At 44.6% G+C, this 18,655-nt stretch overlaps 1 protein-coding gene across 3 annotated transcripts in view; it reads right to left on the reverse strand.

Annotated features, from left to right (window-relative positions):
- Positions 1–1,765: 1,765 nt before the first annotated feature.
- Positions 1,766–18,655, reverse strand: part of LOC139409568 (serine/threonine-protein kinase N2-like) — a 47,032-nt gene continuing 30,142 nt past the window's right edge. For 2 of the 3 annotated variants that reach the window (XM_071154916.1, XM_071154917.1), the window contains exons 3-20: positions 15,188–15,342; positions 14,322–14,445; positions 12,586–12,743; positions 11,905–12,118; positions 11,192–11,377; positions 10,766–10,875; positions 8,742–8,885; positions 8,530–8,605; positions 8,200–8,371; positions 7,894–8,017; positions 7,417–7,620; positions 7,222–7,313; positions 6,046–6,222; positions 4,646–4,708; positions 4,426–4,502; positions 3,739–3,989; positions 3,492–3,572; positions 1,766–3,335 (exon numbers count right to left, since the gene is read on the reverse strand). In XM_071154916.1, the coding sequence (XP_071011017.1) occupies positions 3,132–3,335; positions 3,492–3,572; positions 3,739–3,989; positions 4,426–4,502; positions 4,646–4,708; positions 6,046–6,222; positions 7,222–7,313; positions 7,417–7,620; positions 7,894–8,017; positions 8,200–8,371; positions 8,530–8,605; positions 8,742–8,885; positions 10,766–10,875; positions 11,192–11,377; positions 11,905–12,118; positions 12,586–12,743; positions 14,322–14,445; positions 15,188–15,342 (2,612 nt within the window). In that variant the 3' untranslated portion in view covers positions 1,766–3,131. Of the gene's footprint in view, positions 3,336–3,491; positions 3,573–3,738; positions 3,990–4,425; positions 4,503–4,645; positions 4,709–6,045; positions 6,223–7,221; positions 7,314–7,416; positions 7,621–7,893; positions 8,018–8,199; positions 8,372–8,529; positions 8,606–8,741; positions 8,886–10,765; positions 10,876–11,191; positions 11,378–11,904; positions 12,119–12,585; positions 12,744–14,321; positions 14,446–15,187; positions 15,377–18,655 lie in introns of all 3 variants that reach the window. The other variant, XM_071154918.1, reaches the window with a different exon arrangement.

Below are 18,655 nucleotides of genomic sequence, written 5' to 3' on the forward strand. Positions count from 1 at the left end.
TCAAGTCAGACTCATCTGAGTCAGAGTATACTTGTAGTGTAGCACGCACACACGGTCTGAAAACGTGACTTGAGGCTGGTTTGTCAGGTTTCACTAGAGGTACCAGTTTATTATCTACGAGTGTTTTAGTTCAGGATGAAGTACCAGTCAAAAGTTTGGACACACCTACTCATTCAAGGCTTTTTCTTCATAATTTACCATTTTTACATTGTAGAAGAACAGGGAGACAAACTATGGAATAATGTCGTAACCAAAATGTGTTCATCTAAATATATTTGATTTGAGATTCTTCAAAGTAGCCACCCTTTGCCTTTGACAGCTTTGCACACTCTTGGCATTCTCTCAACCAGCTTCATGAGGTAGTCACCTGGAATGCATTTCAATTAACAGGTGTGCCTTGTTAAGTTAATTTGTGGAATTTCTTTCCTGCCTCAATGTGTTTGAGCCAATCAGTTGTGTTGTGACAAGGTAGGGGTGGTATACAGAAGATGGCCCTATTTGGTAAAAGACCAAGTCCATATTATGGCAAGAACAGCTCAAATAAGCAAAGAGAAATGACAGTCCATCATTACTTTAAGACACAGTTAGTCAATCTGGAAAATTAAGAACTTTTAATGTTTCTTCAAGTGCAGTTGCAAAAACCATCAAGAGCTATGATGAAACTGGCTCATGAGGACCACCACAGGAAAGGAAGACCCAGAGTTACCTCTACTGCTGAGGATAAGTTCATTAGAATTACCAGCCAAATAAATGCTTCAGAGTTCAAGTAACAGACACAGCTCAACATCAACTGTTCAGAGGAGACTGCTTGAAATCAGGCCTTCATGGTCAAATTGCTGCAAAGATCCCACTACTAATGGACACCAATAAGAAGAGACTTGGTTGGGGCAAGAAACACGAGCAATGGACATTAGACCGATGGAAATTTGGCCTGATGAGTCCAAATATGCGATTTTTAGTTTTTTTGTCTTTGTGAGACACAGAGTAGGTGAACGGATGATCTCTGCATATGTGGTCCCACCGTGAAGGAGGTGTGATGGTGCTTTGATGGTGACGGTGGTCTGTGATTTATTTAGAATTCAAGGCACATTTAACCAGCATGGCTACTACAGCATTCTGCAGCGATACGCCATCCCATCTGGTTTGCTCTTAGTGGGACTATCATTTGTTTTTCAACAGGACAATGACCTAACACACATCCAGGCTGTGTAAGGGCTATTTGACCAAGGAGCGTGACAGCGTGCTGCATCAGATGACCTGGCCTCCACAATCACCCAACCTCAACCCAATTGAGATGGTTTGGGATGAGTTGGACTGCAGAGTGAAGGAAAAGCAGCCAACAAGTGCTCAGCATATGTAGGAACTCCTTCAAGACTGTTGGAAAAGCATTCCAGGTGAAGCTGGTTGAGAGAATGCCAAGTGTGCAAAGCTGTCATCAAGGCAAAGGGTGGCTACTTTGAAGAATCTAAAATATATGTGGATTTGTTTAACACTCTTTTGGTTACTACATGATTCCATATGTGTTATTTCATAGTTGATGTTTTCACTATTATTCTACAATGTAAAAAAAAAACAAGACAAACCCTTGAACGACTAGGTGTGTCCAAACTGTTGACTGGTAGTGTATATGTTACCAGACTGTGAACCGTATTCCCCTTTGGCCCCATGCCACACCATTATTCCCTGTTTGTTAGAATACACTACATGAATACCTCAACAACCTATATCTCCTAATCACTTGAAGAGGAATAGCCAGAGACTTTGCTTCCATTATATGAAGTATGTATTTAATTACTTGTGATATGTTGGTCTAATGTTTTCTTGACATGAGCTAGCCACACAGAACCATAGTTGTATAAATGACTGACAATGCATGGTCCAATCAGCAGACATTCTGATTCAGCTAACAGACAACAACAAAAAAAAAATGGCCATCGAGCCCTAGAACATTTAAAACAGTCTAAAATTGAGATCCAAATACTGAAGAGGTGGTTGTCACACCATCATGAACCATTCCACACATGAGCAAACACAACACCAGACTAGGACTGTCTTTTCAAAATGACCACAAAAAAGTATTCTTGTTTCGACATGTCACACGCCAACAACAATTACACTTTTGTTATTGTAAATATATATATATTTCTACATTCCGTTTGAAAATAGCTCAGTCTCTCACGAGCTGCCTGTCTGGCATCTCCATATACCTGTATCCAAACATCCTGTAAAACATGATTATACTGTACATCAGAGTCAACGTGATAGTGTTCTTTCTTATAAAACAGTATAAAACTAAAAGTTAGCTTCTTTTGTTCAACACCACAATACATGATGTATGGGGTGGGGATTGCTTGTGTTTGAGAGGAGGAAAAACTGAAAACCTATCAAAGAGTAAACGTCGATTGGAGTTAAACTGCTTTACAAGGTTCAAGTGCTCCAATCAATGTCTAATCTTGGCCAAGGTCTCTTCTGTCAGATGCAGATAGTTTGAGAAGAGAAGACTGAATTTTTTGGCAGCTGGCTTTGGTAGGTTTTCAGTACCTGATGATAGTTACTGATTGAAAGCCCTTAAATTGTGTTAACATTAAACTGTTTAAGGCAACTTTTAAATAAATGCAATAACATCCTGCTAGATCAGTCAGAATGATACATGTGGTAACGCCTTTCATACATTTCTTGTTATTGGGCCATAATTCAGTTTCTACACGCCACAGTTACACCTCATAAGCTATTAACTTGATTTTCAGTCTATCCTTTTTTTTTGTTCAGAGAAATATATATATAAAAAAAGCGCTGAAGATGACCTGAGAAGGTGATTATGTGGAATGACCCAGTGATCTGAGAAGGTGATTATGTGGAATGACCCAGTGATCTGACAAGACTAAATGATGGCTCTTAGCGGTCTCAAATTGACAGTTAAAAATACAAATAAAAAAAGTTGAGTAAAACTTCATAAAATTGCCAATCCCTGACATGGCACAGACAGCAAGGAACAGAGTGCAGCAACATGTTGTTGATATCCTTAGGGGGGGGGGAGAGTGTTGATATTGCTGTTGGTCTCTGTTACAGACAGTTCACAGTGTTAGGGAGGGTATCGTAGTGTTGAGGAGGAGCAGGACGCTGGTAATTGGCTAACACCAGTCTGCGATGTAGTCAAAGTCGGCAAACATTTCCTGGTCCTCGGCTGTCAGAACCCTGGGCTCCCGGGGCGGAGTCAGGATTGGTACTTCTGAGGTGAACTCGTCGTCAAAGTTACTGACGTCCTCTCTACCCTTGATGGTGGGAATGAACTCTGGCCGCACCTTCTTAGCCAGTAGACCGTCCCAGTCCACACTCTGAGGGAATACAGACCGTCAAGAGAGAGAGAGATAGAATTTCATTATGTATATAGCTCATACGGGTGTTATGAATGCTCTCATAATGCATCATGAAAAGTTCATAAACGTTTCACACTTTGCGATTGGGATCATAAACCGATACAGGGAACCTACCCTAAAGAACGGATGCTTCTTAACTTCTTCTGCGTCTTTCTCACCAGCCCCAAGACGTCTCTCTGGGTTTCTCCTCAACAGCTGGGGAAGAGTCGAGTTAGTTACAAAAATAAACAGGCATTTATTTACATTATACTTCATAAAATGGTGAACAATAGTCCAGTAAACACGACTGAATTCTCAGTGTACGTTGAATTATTTTACATCTAAATAACCATCCTGAGATACACAAGTAAACAAACCATACCCTTCTCATGATGGAAATAGCTTCGGTAGAGAGGAATCGTGGGTAGCGGACTTCATCGTTTACGATGCTGTCAAACACCTCCTCTTCGTCATCTCCAGGGAATGGGGACTCCCCCACCAGCATCTCAAAGATGAGCACCCCTAGGCCCCACCAGTCCACGGCCCGCGTGTATGACGTCTCTGTCAGCACCTCAGGGGCCAGGAACTCAGGAGTACCGCAGAACGTACTGGTGCGGTCCTGATAGCCCATTCCTACAGGAACACACCAGCAGACAGAGAGATGATCAATGAAGCCAACTATTACAAAGCAATATCAAATGGGGTTATTATTCAAGACTGAGGGAATTAGACATGTCTTGCATTAAACCCCTAGGGCCAGTTTCCCAGACACAGATTAAACTTAGTCCTGGACTAAAGAGCTGACGATGTTGAACATTCTGAGGCGGCAGGTGTCCTAGTGGTTAGAGCGTAGAGGCGGCAGGTATCCTAGTGGTTAGAGCGTTGGACCAGTAACCGAAAGGTTGCCAGATCGAATCTCCGAGCTGACAAGGTGAAACACTCTGTCGTTCTGCTCCTGAACAAGGCAGTTAACCCACTGTTCCCAGACCGTCATTGAAAATAAGAATATGTTCTTAACGGACTTGCCTAGTTAAATAAATAAAAGGTAAAATACGAATTCTCCACCCACCTTCTTTACATAGGCCAAAGTCAGCGATCTTCACGTATCCCTCTGTGTCCAGCAACAAGTTGTCTAGCTTCAGGTCTCTGAAGAAGACCATCACAGAAATACAAGAGAGGGGCATTCATCAACTATTGTAGTAGCAAATCATCGTATGTGGTGTTAATAAGGGACTAACCAATTCATGTATAGTACAGTAATATACACACACAACTGTATGTGGGCATACCTGTATACAATCTTATGGTCATGAAGATACTGCAATCCCAAGACAACACAAGCAGCATAGAACCTGATGGAGACAGGAAATAGAGCTGTTAGATATTAACAACATTCAAATCTACCACACCCACCTACCCAACTGAGAATAAACAAAGATTACTCCACTATGAAATTACACAGAATTAAAAAAATATATATAAAAAAACAACATTCAACCATTTCAAAACATTTTAACAGTTCATATTAGGAAGTCAATTCATTAGGCCCTAAAAATGTGATAATCTATGGATTTCACATGACTGGGAATATACAGATATGTATCTGTTGGTCACAGACATCTTAAAAAAGGGAAGGGATGTGGATCAGAAAAAATCAGTCAATATAGTCAGGCCATGGAAGAACTGGGACAATTTTCAGCTTCCAGGAAGTGTGTACAGATCCTTGTGACATGGGGCCGTGCATTATCATGCTGAAACATGAGGTGATGGCGGTGGATGAATGGCACGACAATGGGCCTCAAGATCTCGTCACGGTATCTCTGTGCATTCAAATTGCCATTCTGATGCCTGCCTATACCATTACCACACCATGGGGCACTCTGTTCACAACGTTGACGTCGGCAAACCGCTCGCCCACACTACGCCATACACTCTGTCTGTCATCTGCCCAGGACAGTTGAAATCATGATTCATCCATGGAGAACACACTTCTCCAGCGTGCCAGTGGCCATCGAAGGTGAGCATTTGCCCACTGAAGTTGGTTACGACGCCAAACTGCAGTCAGGTCAAGACCCCGGTGAGGACGACGAGCACGCAGATGAGCTTCCCGGAGGTGGTTTCTGACCATTTGTGCAGAAATTCTTTGGTTGTGCAAACCCACAGTTTCAGACCAGGTGACTGGTCTCAGACGATCCCGCAGGGGAATAAGCCGGATGTGGAGGTCCTGGGCTGGCGGGGTTACACATGGTCTGCAGTTGTGAGGCCGGGCTGGACGTACTGCCAAATTCTTCAAAACAACGTTGGCTTATGGTAAAGAAATTAACATTAAATGATCTGGCAACAGCTCTGGTGGACATTCCTGCAGTCAGCATGCCAATTGCACACTCCCTCAAGACTTGAGACATCTGTGGCATTGTGTTATGTGGCAAAACTGCACATTTTAGGGTGGCCTTTTTTGTCCGCAGCACAAGGTTCACATATGTAATGATCATGCTGTTTAATCAGCTTCATATGCCACACCTGTCAGGTGGATGGATTCTCTTGGAAAATGAGAAATGCTCACTAACAGGGATGTAAACAAATTTGTGCACAAAAATTGAGAGAAACATGGGACCAAACACTTTACATGTTGAGTTTATATATTTTTGTTCAGTATAGTATGGAATGAGAATAAGGAGTTGTTACTCACACAGCCCGAGGTTCTTGGAACACGTCCGTGTGTATGTGCATCATGAGGTCACCACCAGCCGCATACTCCATGACAAAGCACACGTGTTCCTTTGTCTGGAAGCACGCAAACAGGTTGACCAGGAAGGGATGTCTGACGTTGTTCACCGTCTCAAAGATTCGCTTCTCACACATCAGGCTGAGGAGAGGACAGAGGTCAGTTATTTTACCACAGATCATTTCTAAGGCTTTTTAAATGCATCAGAGAGACAATATAAAATCAATATAGATGCATCTCAAATGTATATTGAGTGGTCAAAACATTAAGAACACCAGTTCTTTCCATGACATAGACTGACCAGGTGAATCCAGGTTAAAGCTATGATCCCTTATTGATGTCACTTGTTAAATCCACTTTAAATCAGTGTAGATGAAGGGGAGGAGACGGGTTAAAGAAGGAGTTTTAAGCCATGGACTGTGTCATTCAGAGGGCAATAGGCAAAACAAAATATTTAAGTGCCTTTGAACGGGGTTTGGTAGTGGATGCCAGGCGCACCGGTTTGAACGGGGTTTGGTAGTGGATGCCAGGCGCACCGGTTTGAACGGGGTTTGGTAGTGGATGCCAGGCGCACCGGTTTGAACGGGGTTTGGTAGTGGATGCCAGGCGCACCGGTTTGTGTCAAGAACTGCAACGCTACTGGGTTTTTCACGCTCAACAGTTTCCCGTGTGTATCAAGAATGGTCCACCACCCAAAGGACATCCAGCCAACATAACAACTGTGGGAAGCATTGGAGTCAACATGAGCCAGCATCCCTGTGGAATGCTTTCGACACCTTGTAGAGTCCATGCCCCGACGAATTGAGGCTGTTCTGAGGGCAACTCCGTGGGGGGGGGGGGGGGGGGTAAGCAAGGCGTTCTTTCTTTTTTCGTTCTCTCCCCAATTTTGTGATATCCAAATTGGTAGTTTTAGTCTGGTCTAATCGCTGCAACGCCCGTACGGACTTGGGAGAGGCGAAAGTCGAGAGCCGTGCATCCACCGAAACACTGGACTCCAACCCAGAATCTCTAGTGGCACAGCTAGCACTGTGATGCAGGGCCTTAGACCACTGTGCCAGTATGGAGGCCCCTGGGAAGTTGTTCTTAATGTTTTGCATGCTCAGTGTATATTGTCATTAAGTTGTCGGCTTTACTTCCTACCTGTCTACTTCATCACGTGATACGATGTCTCCTTTCTTCAGGGCCTTGATAGCAAACATCTCCCCAGTACTTTCATAGTCAGCCAGGAGCACCTGTTGAATAACAGAGAGCAGTTAGATCTGGCGAAGGTGAAAAAAAAAGGCCATGTGTGTGACATCACTACTGCCTTCCTGAGACATGCGTGTGTGGCCTTACCTTTCCAAAGTGTCCTCGGCCCAGGACTGCCACACATTTAAAGTCTATGAGACTGAACTGGAAGTCTTCCTTCTCCCTGGTATCCGTGGTGTGTTGGACAGGTAACCTTTCATTGGGCTGCTCTACAGTAACACTGTCGTCTAGGTTACACTTCAACATACTGTTCCTGCTCTCATTCAGGAAGTCAAATGTAGACATGGCTTCCTGGGTACAAAATACACAGAATCACAATCACAGTTAGATCGAAATACACCAATCACAGTTAAGTAAAACCAACTTTAACAGTTACAGAACTGTCACGTTACAGACCATGTTCTCTAGAGCAACTTACAAGGGCAATAAAATACCATGGCTGAAGAACAGCATGAAACGAGTCAGAAAAACTCTGATTAAAATGGTCATGTCTTTACTAAAAAGAACCAACAGCAACATGAATCTTTCAGAGTTTGTGAATTGATACATTGTATTCACAGCTACCTGTACTTTCTCTCCGTCTGCAATACTGCTCTCCAGAATGGGCTCTCCAATAGAAGTCACAGTGTGGCACTTCAGGGGAAGTGGGGGCTCTTTGCCAAACTCCAGTTTGGTCACAATCAGGTCACTGAAAAAAGAAAGAGAAAGAGAAAGAGCGAGAGAGCGCGAGAGAGAGAGAGCGAGCGAGGTCATTTCAGAAGGGGACTAAACTGACAGTATCATGCAACTTTAAGTTTCATTTCTGTTCACTTCAACAATTTGTAAGGGGTGGACCAATAGATAATCACTGGACGAGGTGTGTGTGTTTACCTGGGGGAGGCCAGGTGCAGGATGGACTGGGACTCAGGACCTAGCTCTGTCCCCATGTCTGGCAGCTGAGCTGGACTGAAGGAGTTGTTGACAGAGGGGATGGCTCTCCTCACCAGCCGACCCCACGTAGCGATGTTTATGTTCATCTGAGGGGCACGCAGGAACGTCTTCCCTGGGACACAGAGCAGAGGGTCACAACCATAGCTTCATTCATCCAATCAATAAAAATCAACAAACGTTTATTTATTTAGACCTTTATCCAACATAATTATGTTACACAGCGCTTTAAAAGAACATTATTCTGTAAAGTCCAAGCTTTAAACTACAGACCTTGTTGTTTGGAGAATATCTTTTTTTGCCTTTGAAGTTTTGACCTTCGCTCAATAACTGGGTTGAAAAATGTAACCTGTGGGAAAACACACATAGGTCATAGGTTATGAGTAAATTCTGTAAATATTCTGAATAAATCGTTTTTTTTTTTTTTAAGCAAGCAAAGGTAAATGTGGGTGTTTTGTTGGGAGAAGTGGATAATTGAATCGTACCTCAGCAAACAGTTTCCCCTGAGGCTCCAGGTAGAGGCACATGCCATGTCGTTGGTTGTCCAGGAAGTCTTCCAGGCGTAGGAACTTGACGGCACACAGTGATCTCCAGTCCCTCCAGTAGACTGAGATCTCCAGCTCACGAGACTGTGGAAGACAAAAACTGTAACATCTCCCCACCAGGTCTCCTCATCAGGTCTCCTCTATCACCAGTCATCAGGTCTCCTCTATCACCAGTCATCAGGTCTCCTCTATCACCAGTCATCAGGTCTCCTCATCAGGTCTCCTCTATCACCAGTCATCAGGTCTCCTCATCAGGTCTCCTCTATCACCAGTCATCAGGTCTCCTCATCAGGTCTCCTCTATCACCAGTCATCAGGTCTCCTCATCAGGTCTCCTCTAACACCAGTCATCAGGTCTCCTCTAACACCAGTCATCAGGTCTCCTCTAACACCAGTCACCAGGTCTCCTCATCAGGTCTCCTCATCAGGTCTCCTCATCAGGTCTCCTCATCAGGTCTCCTCTATCACCAGTCATCAGGTCTCCTCTATCACCAGTCATCAGGTCTCCTCTATCACCAGTCATCAGGTCTCCTCTATCACCAGTCATCAGGTCTCCTCTATCACCAGTCATCAGGTCTCCTCTATCACCAGTCATCAGGTCTCCTCTATCACCAGTCATCAGGTCTCATCTAACACCAGTCCAGTCATCAGGTCTATCACCAGTCATCAGGTCTCCTCTATCACCAGTCATCAGGTCTCCTCTATCACCAGTCATCAGGTCTCCTCTATCACCAGTCATCAGGTCTCCTCTATCACCAGTCATCAGGTCTCCTCTATCACCAGTCATCAGGTCTCCTCTATCACCAGTCATCAGGTCTCCTCTATCACCAGTCATCAGGTCTCCTCTATCACCAGGTCTCCTCTATCACCAGTCATCAGGTCTCCTCTATCACCAGTCATCAGGTCTCATCTAACACCAGTCATCAGGTCTCCTCATCAGGTCTCATCTAACACCAGTCATCAGGTCTCCTCATCAGGTCTCCTCTATCACCAGTCATCAGGTCTCCTCTATCACCAGTCATCAGGTCTCCTCTATCACCAGTCATCAGGTCTCCTCTATCACCAGTCATCAGGTCTCCTCTATCACCAGTCATCAGGTCTCCTCTATCACCAGTCATCAGGTCTCCTCTATCACCAGTCATCAGGTCTCCTCTAACACCAGTCATCAGGTCTCCTCAAACACGAGTCATGAGTTAGTCCCACTAAAAGCCTGACTTTGGGAAGCTTCAGGAAAAAGCAATAGATTCCGGCAGACTTAGTACCAGCCGTTCCGGCAGACTTAGTACCAGCCGTTCCGGCAGACTTAGTACCAGCCGTTCCGGCAGACTTAGTACCAGCCGTTCCGGCAGACTTAGTACCAGCCGTTCCGGCAGACTTAGTACCAGCCGTTCCGGCAGACTTAGTACCAGCCGTTCCTGGTATTCAGAGTTACAGTTGCACAACTCCAGAATAGAGAGCTGCTCTCACTTGTCCTGCCTGGGTACGACGTGCTAATGAATCCGTGTGATTTGCTGAAGGTTGTGAAATAGAAACAATGACCCAAATACAAACAGAAATCTGGATTAAATGTTTTTATAAAAAAGCGTTTGAGGCGATTTCAGACACTAATGGCATTGTATGGGAAAGGGGAAACCTTCCCAGAGTAATTGAGGTAAAGCCTAAAGTAGTTTGTGGTCTATGTTACCCTGTCTAGTTCCACAGTGGATATATAGTGAAGTAGTGTGTGGTCTAGATTACCCTGTCTAGTTCCACAGTGGGTTACCCTGTCTAGTTCCACAGTGGGTTACCCTGTCTAGTTCCACAGTGGGTTACCCTGTCTAGTTCCACCGTGGGTTACCCTGTCTAGTTCCACCGTGGGTTACCCTGTCTAGTTCCACAGTGGGTTACCCTGTCTAGTTCCACAGTGGGTTACCCTGTCTAGTTCCACAGTGGGTATATAGTGAAGTAGTTTGTGGTCTATGTTACCCTGTCTAGTTCCAATGTAAACTTCTGGTCCCAGGACTGGTTGCTGACTGGTTTCCAGCTGGTCTGTCCCACTTCAGTGTTGTCCAACTTCAGCACAGCACTGATCTCATCTGGACAGAGCGAGAGAGAATACGTTTATTCAATCTGGACCCAGGGCAATGTTCAGGAGGCATGAAATGGACTGAAAACAGGGAGTACTTGTCCAATTGTCTGTACTCGCGCTTTAAGAAAACACTTGTTTTGATTTTCTGTGCAAAACATTTTGAACACCAACCCTGATTTCACCCCTCTGTTCAAACAGCAGGCAGACACTGAGCAATATTTTACAGCTAGATGCAAGGCATTAGTCAGAGGAGCTTCTCCGAGCAGCTTCAAAACATCAGACAGAGACACATCGGGGTGTGGGTCAATAGAGCAACACTCAACTGGACAGGTCGTCGGTCTTGGAGAGGTTGCGTGAGCTGGCTCCTTTGTTCTTGTTGCTTCTGGACATGAAAGAGGATCGCTGTTCACTGGGGCTCCAGCCGGGGTGGGAGGCTGAGAGGGTCTTACAGCGACCTGGGACGTCCTCCAGCAGGTCCTGACAGCCCATCAGACGCACCTCCAACGTACCTCGGAGAAAAAAAACAGGTAAAAACACACTAGACAGTAGCCCAGAAAGACGAAGGCCGGGGGGGGGGGGGGGGGGGGCACTGTGTATCAATCGTCTCAGAGTAAGGGTGCAGGTCCAGGATCAGGTCCCTCCTGTCCATGTAAATATTATTCATTGTGATCTAGAAGGCAAAACTGATCTTAAATCAGGAGTCCTCCTTGATACATACTGCCACTGCACTATGGACTTACACGTTGCTATTGTAAACGTAAAATGTTGCTCAAGTCCGACCCGAGTGGGTGAGGCATTACATACCGACTCAATCTGAAGTTTATCATCGTCTAACAGCGGTTTATTCTATTTACAGTACAATGTGCACGTGTGTTTGGGATGAGGGTGGCTGTGTTATGCCGTGTCATCTCTGTTGACCTTGAGGAATGCTTCAGAGCGTTGAACTTAAAGAGAGGCTGCTGCGTTTTGAAATCTAGGGTATCCCGTAACGATAAAGACAACACTGAGTTGTTGGTTCTAAAAAGGACCGTCTTACCTGTGAGTGCAGCAGGCTTGGTGACCGTGCTGTACTGGTTGTATGTAGACATAACGCTATGGCGTGGGCTGAGTGGCGGGGACACCACCATGGCCAGCTCCTCCATGATGAGAAGGTTCTTAGGGTGGTTCTTAGGCAGCTCACTCAGCCGCTGCTCCAGAGATAACTTCAGCAGGTCCAACTTCTGATTGGACTCATTGAACCGGGCTTGAGCCTGGGGGGGGGGGAAAGAGACCAGTATTAAAATGTTTAAACATACTAGCACATAACACACGACCATACGGCTGGACACATCTGAAAACTTCAGTTTAGGGCAAGCATTCAGAACGTACTCAGAGGTTAACATTATGGAACACCTGGGTGAGGAGCGGTATGCTGTCGAATGTTTATTTTTACATTCCACACCAATTGGTTATGGTAAGCTGGCTTGACTCTCTGCAAGACTTGACATTTACCATCATTCACAGAATTTCCATGATCTGAAAAGAATATGGAAGATAGGCTTCTTCACACTCCTTCATCCAGCCCCAAAAAAACATGCCTAGAGACTTCCAGATCTCCTGCTTTATTCCCTACTTTTTCTGGGAATCTTCCAACCAGGTGTTCTGGGAAAAAAACCTAGGATTTTTAGGTAAAAGTAACCAGAATTTTGCAACCCTAGGTATACATCCATCGTCTCACCTCAGAGTGGGCCTTCTTCTCCGTAACTTTCCCAGAAGAGCCCAGCAGGATCATGACGTTCTGGGCTCCATCAGCTACAGCATGTTCTATCCTGGAGTGATGTCGCAACTCCTCTAGTCTCAGGTCCAGAGGACTGATGATGGGCTTGGACACAGAGACTGGGGACCAGAAATGTATTATCATTATCACAGAGACTGGGGACCAGAAATGTATCATCATTATCACAGAGACTGGGGACCAGAAATGTATCATCATCATTATCACAGAGACTGGGGACCAGAAATGTATCATCATCATTATCACAGAGACTGGGGACCAGAAATGTATCATCATCATTATCACAGAGACTGGGGACCAGAAATGTATCATCATCATTATCACAGAGACTGGGGACCAGAAATGTATCATCATCATTATCACAGAGACTGGGGACCAGAAATGTATCATCATCATTATCACAGAGACTGGGGACCAGAAATGTATCATCATCATTATCACAGAGACTGGGGACCAGAAATAGCATCATCATTATCACAGAGACTGGGGACCAGAAATAGCATAACTATCACCTTTTCATAACCCAGAAAATATTTGAACATTAAATGTTTGTTACGTCTAAAAAAACAAATCATACAACATTTAAAAAAAGGGATGCACAAAGTCCAAATAAAAGCCTAATTCCCCACATATACTTTACATAACAGAGGGAAAAGCCTAATTCCCCACATATACTTTACATAACAGAGGGAAAAGCCTAATTCCCCACATATACTTTACATAGCAGAGGGAGAAGCCTAATTCCCCACATATACTTTACATAGCAGAGGGAAAAGCCTAATTCCCCACATATACTTTACATAACAGAGGGAAAAGCCTAATTCCCCACATATACTTTACATAGCAGAGGGAGAAGCCTAATTCCCCACATATACTTTACATAACAGAGGGAAAAGCCTAATTCCCCACATATACTTTACATAGCAGAGGGAGAAGCCTAATTCCCCACATATACTTTACATAGCAGAGGGAAAAGCCTAATTCCCCACATATACTTTACATAACAGAGGGAAAAGCCTAATTCCCCACATATACTTTACATAACAGAGGGAAAAGCCTAATTCCCCACATATACTTTACATAGCAGAGGGAAAAGCCTAATTCCCCACATATACTTTACATAACAGAGGGAAAAGCCTAATTCCCCACATATACTTTACATAGCAGAGGGAGAAGCCTAATTCCCCACATATACTTTACATAACAGAGGGAAAAGCCTAATTCCCCACATATACTTTACATAACAGAGGGAAAAGCCTAATTCCCCACATATACTTTACATAACAGAGGGAGAAGCCTAATTCCCCACATATACTTTACATAACAGAGGGAGAAGCCTAATTCCCCACATATACTTTACATAACAGAGGGAAAAGCCCAATTCCCCACATATACTTTACATAACAGAGGGAAAAGCCCAATTCCCCACATATACTTTACATAACAGAGGGAAAAGCCTAATTCCCCACATATACTTTACATAAGAGGGAAAAGCCTAATTCCCCACATATACTTTACATAACAGAGGGAAAAGCCTAATTCCCCACATATACTTTACATAACAGAGGGAAAAGCCTAATTCCCCACATATACTTTACATAACAGAGGGAAAATCCCTCCAACAGACACAACGCATGCCCTTGGTGAGAGATGTGTTTAAGGTTATAGTGGGTTCATACCGTCGTTATCGCCGTAGTTGGTCTCACCAGTCTGGCTGGCTTTGAGGATCTGCATCCTGATAAACTCCATCTTGGTCTTGCTGTCCTGCAGCATCTGCTGAGCAGTGGCAAGCAGCTTCTTATCCTATTGAAGTTATGGGGGGGGGGGGATATACATGTAAACATAAGCATGTTAAACACGGGCTATTTCTTTGGCTCAGTGTTTTAACCATTTTGTTTTCACCATCTGTTTTGATTTCTCTTGGACTTTATACGGCTGTGTACATGGTCTTTCAAATGAGGTTAAAAGCACTGAGACATTCCAGTTCAACTCAAATCTAATTGCTTTTGAGGGTAGCCATACACCTCCCCCCCCATACCGCTCCCATACAACCCCCCCCTCCCATACCACTCCCATACAACCCCCCCCCCCCCCCATACCGCCCCTCACCCCCCATACCGCCCCTCACCCCCCATACCGCTCCCATACAACCCCCCCCTCCCATACCACTCCCATACAACCCCCCCCCCCCCATACCGCCCCTCACCCCCCATACCGCCCCTCACCCCCCATACCGCCCCTCACCCCCCATACCGCCCCTCACCCCCATACACCCCCCCCATACCGCCCCTCACCCCCCCATACCGCCCCTCACTCCCCCCCCCATACCGCCCATCACCCCCCATACCGCCCCTCACCCCCCCCCCCCCCCATACCGCCCCTCACCCCCCCCCCCCCATACCGCCCCTCACTCCCCCCCCCGTACCGCCCCTCGCTCCCCCCCGTACCGCCCCTCACTCCCCCCCCCCCATACCGCCCCTCACCCCCCATACACTCCCCCCCCCCATACCGCCCCTCACTCCCCCCCCCCCCCCCCCCCCCGTACCTTGGAGGATCCATTGGAATACATTTGAATCATATTCTCAGCTCCTTGTTTGCATTTTAGCTCAATGTCGTTCTGCTTCTTCAGAGCCCCCAGTCTGCTACTGCACATTCTGGACTCACTGCTGGGGGTGTCTGGGGTCAGAGGGCAGCCGGGAACTACAATAACAGAATAGATATGAGGGCAGTCCAACTACAACACACACAAAAAAACAAAATCAAGGATGAAATTAGACAATTTTCATAATGCAAAAGGAAGAAGAGTGGACTCCCGAGTGGCGCAGCGATCTAAGGCACTTCATCTCAGCGCTAGAAGCGTCACTACAGACCCTGGTTCGATCCCGGGCTGTATCACAACCGGCCGTGATCGGGAGTCCCATAGGGCGGCGCACAATTGGCCCAGCATCGTTCGGGTTATGGGAGTGTTTTTGCAGGGGTAGGCCATCATTATAAAATAAGAATTTGTTCTTAACTGACTTGCCTAGTTAAATAAAAAGGTTAAATTGTATCTTGATAGCCAATGTAAAATGGTCAGTGAGCTTATTTGAAAATGTACTGAATTGTACCCGACGCAGTCTATGTTGATACTGTAAAAATAATCACTTAGTAATATAGGCCTAAATTAATCAAATTGAGCTGTTTTTTTTTTGGTATAAAGACAGGATTTTTCCCAGACATATTTTTCTATTTAGAGGCTGTTGAGCAATATTGGTAGCTGTCAGATTGAAACAATGTGACATTGTTAAGGCTTGTACAGACAAGTTGAGTTTCACTGACAGACAGAGAAATCAGGTTTCAGTGAGACTGACTCCCAGGTGAAATGGAAAGAGTGGGGGCCCCCACACCACAACAGTACGTAGCGTACACAGCCAGGCCACGGAACAGACTGCAGAGATCAACCACCCTGGGTCACATGGAGAAACATTTCCCCCTTTTGGATCCTCAAGAGACTTCCAAGTCCTATTCGACAACATCTGACAATTATCACAGTCTTCCATATAACCTTATACCCCCCCAACGGCAGACCGAATCAAAGTAGTTTATTTCCCATAATAAAAAGCCCCTGTGATGTACAGGACAATCCCTCAGAAGGGAGTTCCTCCCTGTTTAGGTATTTCCCCCTTTGGGTTACTACATCGATCACAAAAGAGCACTGCTGTGCTGTACTCTGAGCCATTCCAGACTCCAGAAATTCATACCAGGTCGTACAGGAGACCACTTTCTGTCATGAATGAATGATCCACTGTCCTGTCTATTTAACTCAACATAATAGGCCTACTGCACCTTTCACAAGAAATTACAAGAATACAATGTTTATACGATACTCTCCGTGTCTTAGGAAGACAGTCTGCTTGTTTAGACTGTAGTACAAATCACTCTTAACTAAGCAAGACATGTACAGTAACTATTCTCCATATCTTCAAAAAGACCTCCCTGAAATCTAAACACATCCTACTTCCTGTATAGGGCACGCACAGCAGCTCAGAAAGATGGAGGACAAGACAGAAGATGACACTTGTATCTTCAGATAACTGTCCAAGAAAAGATCCACAAAGCGTCTTAATAAGGTGTTTGGCCACCAGCAGCCAGAACAGCTCCAATGCTCCTTGGCACAGATTCTGCTAGATTCTAGAACTCTATTGGAGGGATTCTTCCACGAGAAGAATGGAGGTGGAAAACGCTGTCCAGAATCTCCCTTCCCGCCGAGCAAAAACTGGTTGAACATAAATGTTGTTTCTACATCATTTCAACCCCCCCCCAAAAAATTATAATGTGACGACATTGAATCAACACGGAAAACTGATTGGATTTGCAATGACCCAATGACATTTTATGGTTGATTTCACATTGGTTAACAACTCAACCAAATGCAAATCAGATCTAGACGATGAACTGGCGTCTGAGCCCAATGGGATAGGTGCTGACACACACACCCTTTATGGCCCGTTCAGACCACTCTTTCAAAGTCACTGAGATCTTTTCTTCTAGTAGCCATGGTAACCAAAACAATGGGGCAACTGGGTATTTTTATACCCTAAGCATAATGGGACGTTAATTGCTTAATTAACTCAGGTACCACACCTATGTGGAAGCACCTGCTTTCATTATACTTTGTATCCCTCATCTCCTCACGTGTTATCATCATTTTGGCAGTTACCTGTACTACAGTGCTTCATCAACAGCATAGAGGCGGTCCAGGTTCAACTTGGGGGAGGTCAATACAGTACCATATAGTGTACAACATACTGTACCTGTAAGCCTACATAGATGACTGAGGTTTGATAAGACCTATATAAAAGGGCTCACAGAAAACAAGAGAGTGAGTGTGTCAGAGGATAAATAGATTTACAACTAGCAGCTAGGCTTGCAGAGTGAGTGTGTCAGAGGGTAAATAGATTTACAACTAGCAGCTAGGCTTGCAGAGTGAGTGTGTCAGAGGTAAATAGATTTACAACTAGCAGCTAGGCTTGCAGAGTGAGTGTGTCAGAGAATAAATAGATTTACAACTAGCAGCTAGGCTTGCAGAGTGAGCGTGTTAGAGTTTACATCCCAAATGGCACCCGATTCCCATATGGTGAAAAGTACTGCACTATATAGGAAATAGGGGCCCATTTGGGACTCACTCAGAGGCTGTGAGAAGGGCAGTCTGTCTCATGAACAGAGGCGACACACTGCAGCTTTAACCTTTCTGATCTCCCCATCCCGGATCCGGGTTCGTGAATACAGACTCAAGCTCATTACCATAACGCAACGTTAACTATTCATGAAAATCGCAAATGAAATGAAATAAATATGCTAGCTCTCAAGCTTAGCCTTTTGTTAACAACACTGTCATCTCAGATTTTCAAAATATGCTTCTCAACCATTGCAAAACAATCATTTGTGTAACAGTATTGATGGCTAACGTAGCATTTAGCATTAGCATTCAGCTGGCAACATTTACACAAAAAAACAGAAAAGCATTCAAAAAAATAATTTACCTTTGAAGAACTTCAGATGTTTTCATTGAGGAGACTCTCAGATAGCAAATGTTCAGTTTTTCCTGAAAGATTATTTGTTTAGGACAAATCGCTCCGTTTTCTGCGTCACGTTTAGCTATGAAAAAACCCCTGTATCCAGGATTGTGTAAATCTATCAGCAAGCTCATTAGCATAACACAACGTTAACTATTTATGAAAATCGCAAATGAAATGAAATAAATATGCCATCTCTCAAGCTTAGCCTTTTGTAAACAACACTGTCATCTCAGATTTTCAAAATATGCTTCTCAACCATAGGAAAACAATCATTTGTGTAAAAGTAGCTAGCTAGAGTTAGCATTTCGCGTTAGCATTTAGCGTTAGCATTAGCGTTAGCATCCAGCACGCAACATTAACAAAAACATAAAAGCCTTCAAATAAAATCATTTACCTTTGAAGAACTTCTGATGTTTTCAATGAGGATACTCTCAGTTAGATAGCAGATGCTCAGT

Source organism: Oncorhynchus clarkii, chromosome 5 (genome assembly GCF_045791955.1).
Source record: "Oncorhynchus clarkii lewisi isolate Uvic-CL-2024 chromosome 5, UVic_Ocla_1.0, whole genome shotgun sequence".
Taxonomy (NCBI): domain Eukaryota; kingdom Metazoa; phylum Chordata; class Actinopteri; order Salmoniformes; family Salmonidae; genus Oncorhynchus; species Oncorhynchus clarkii.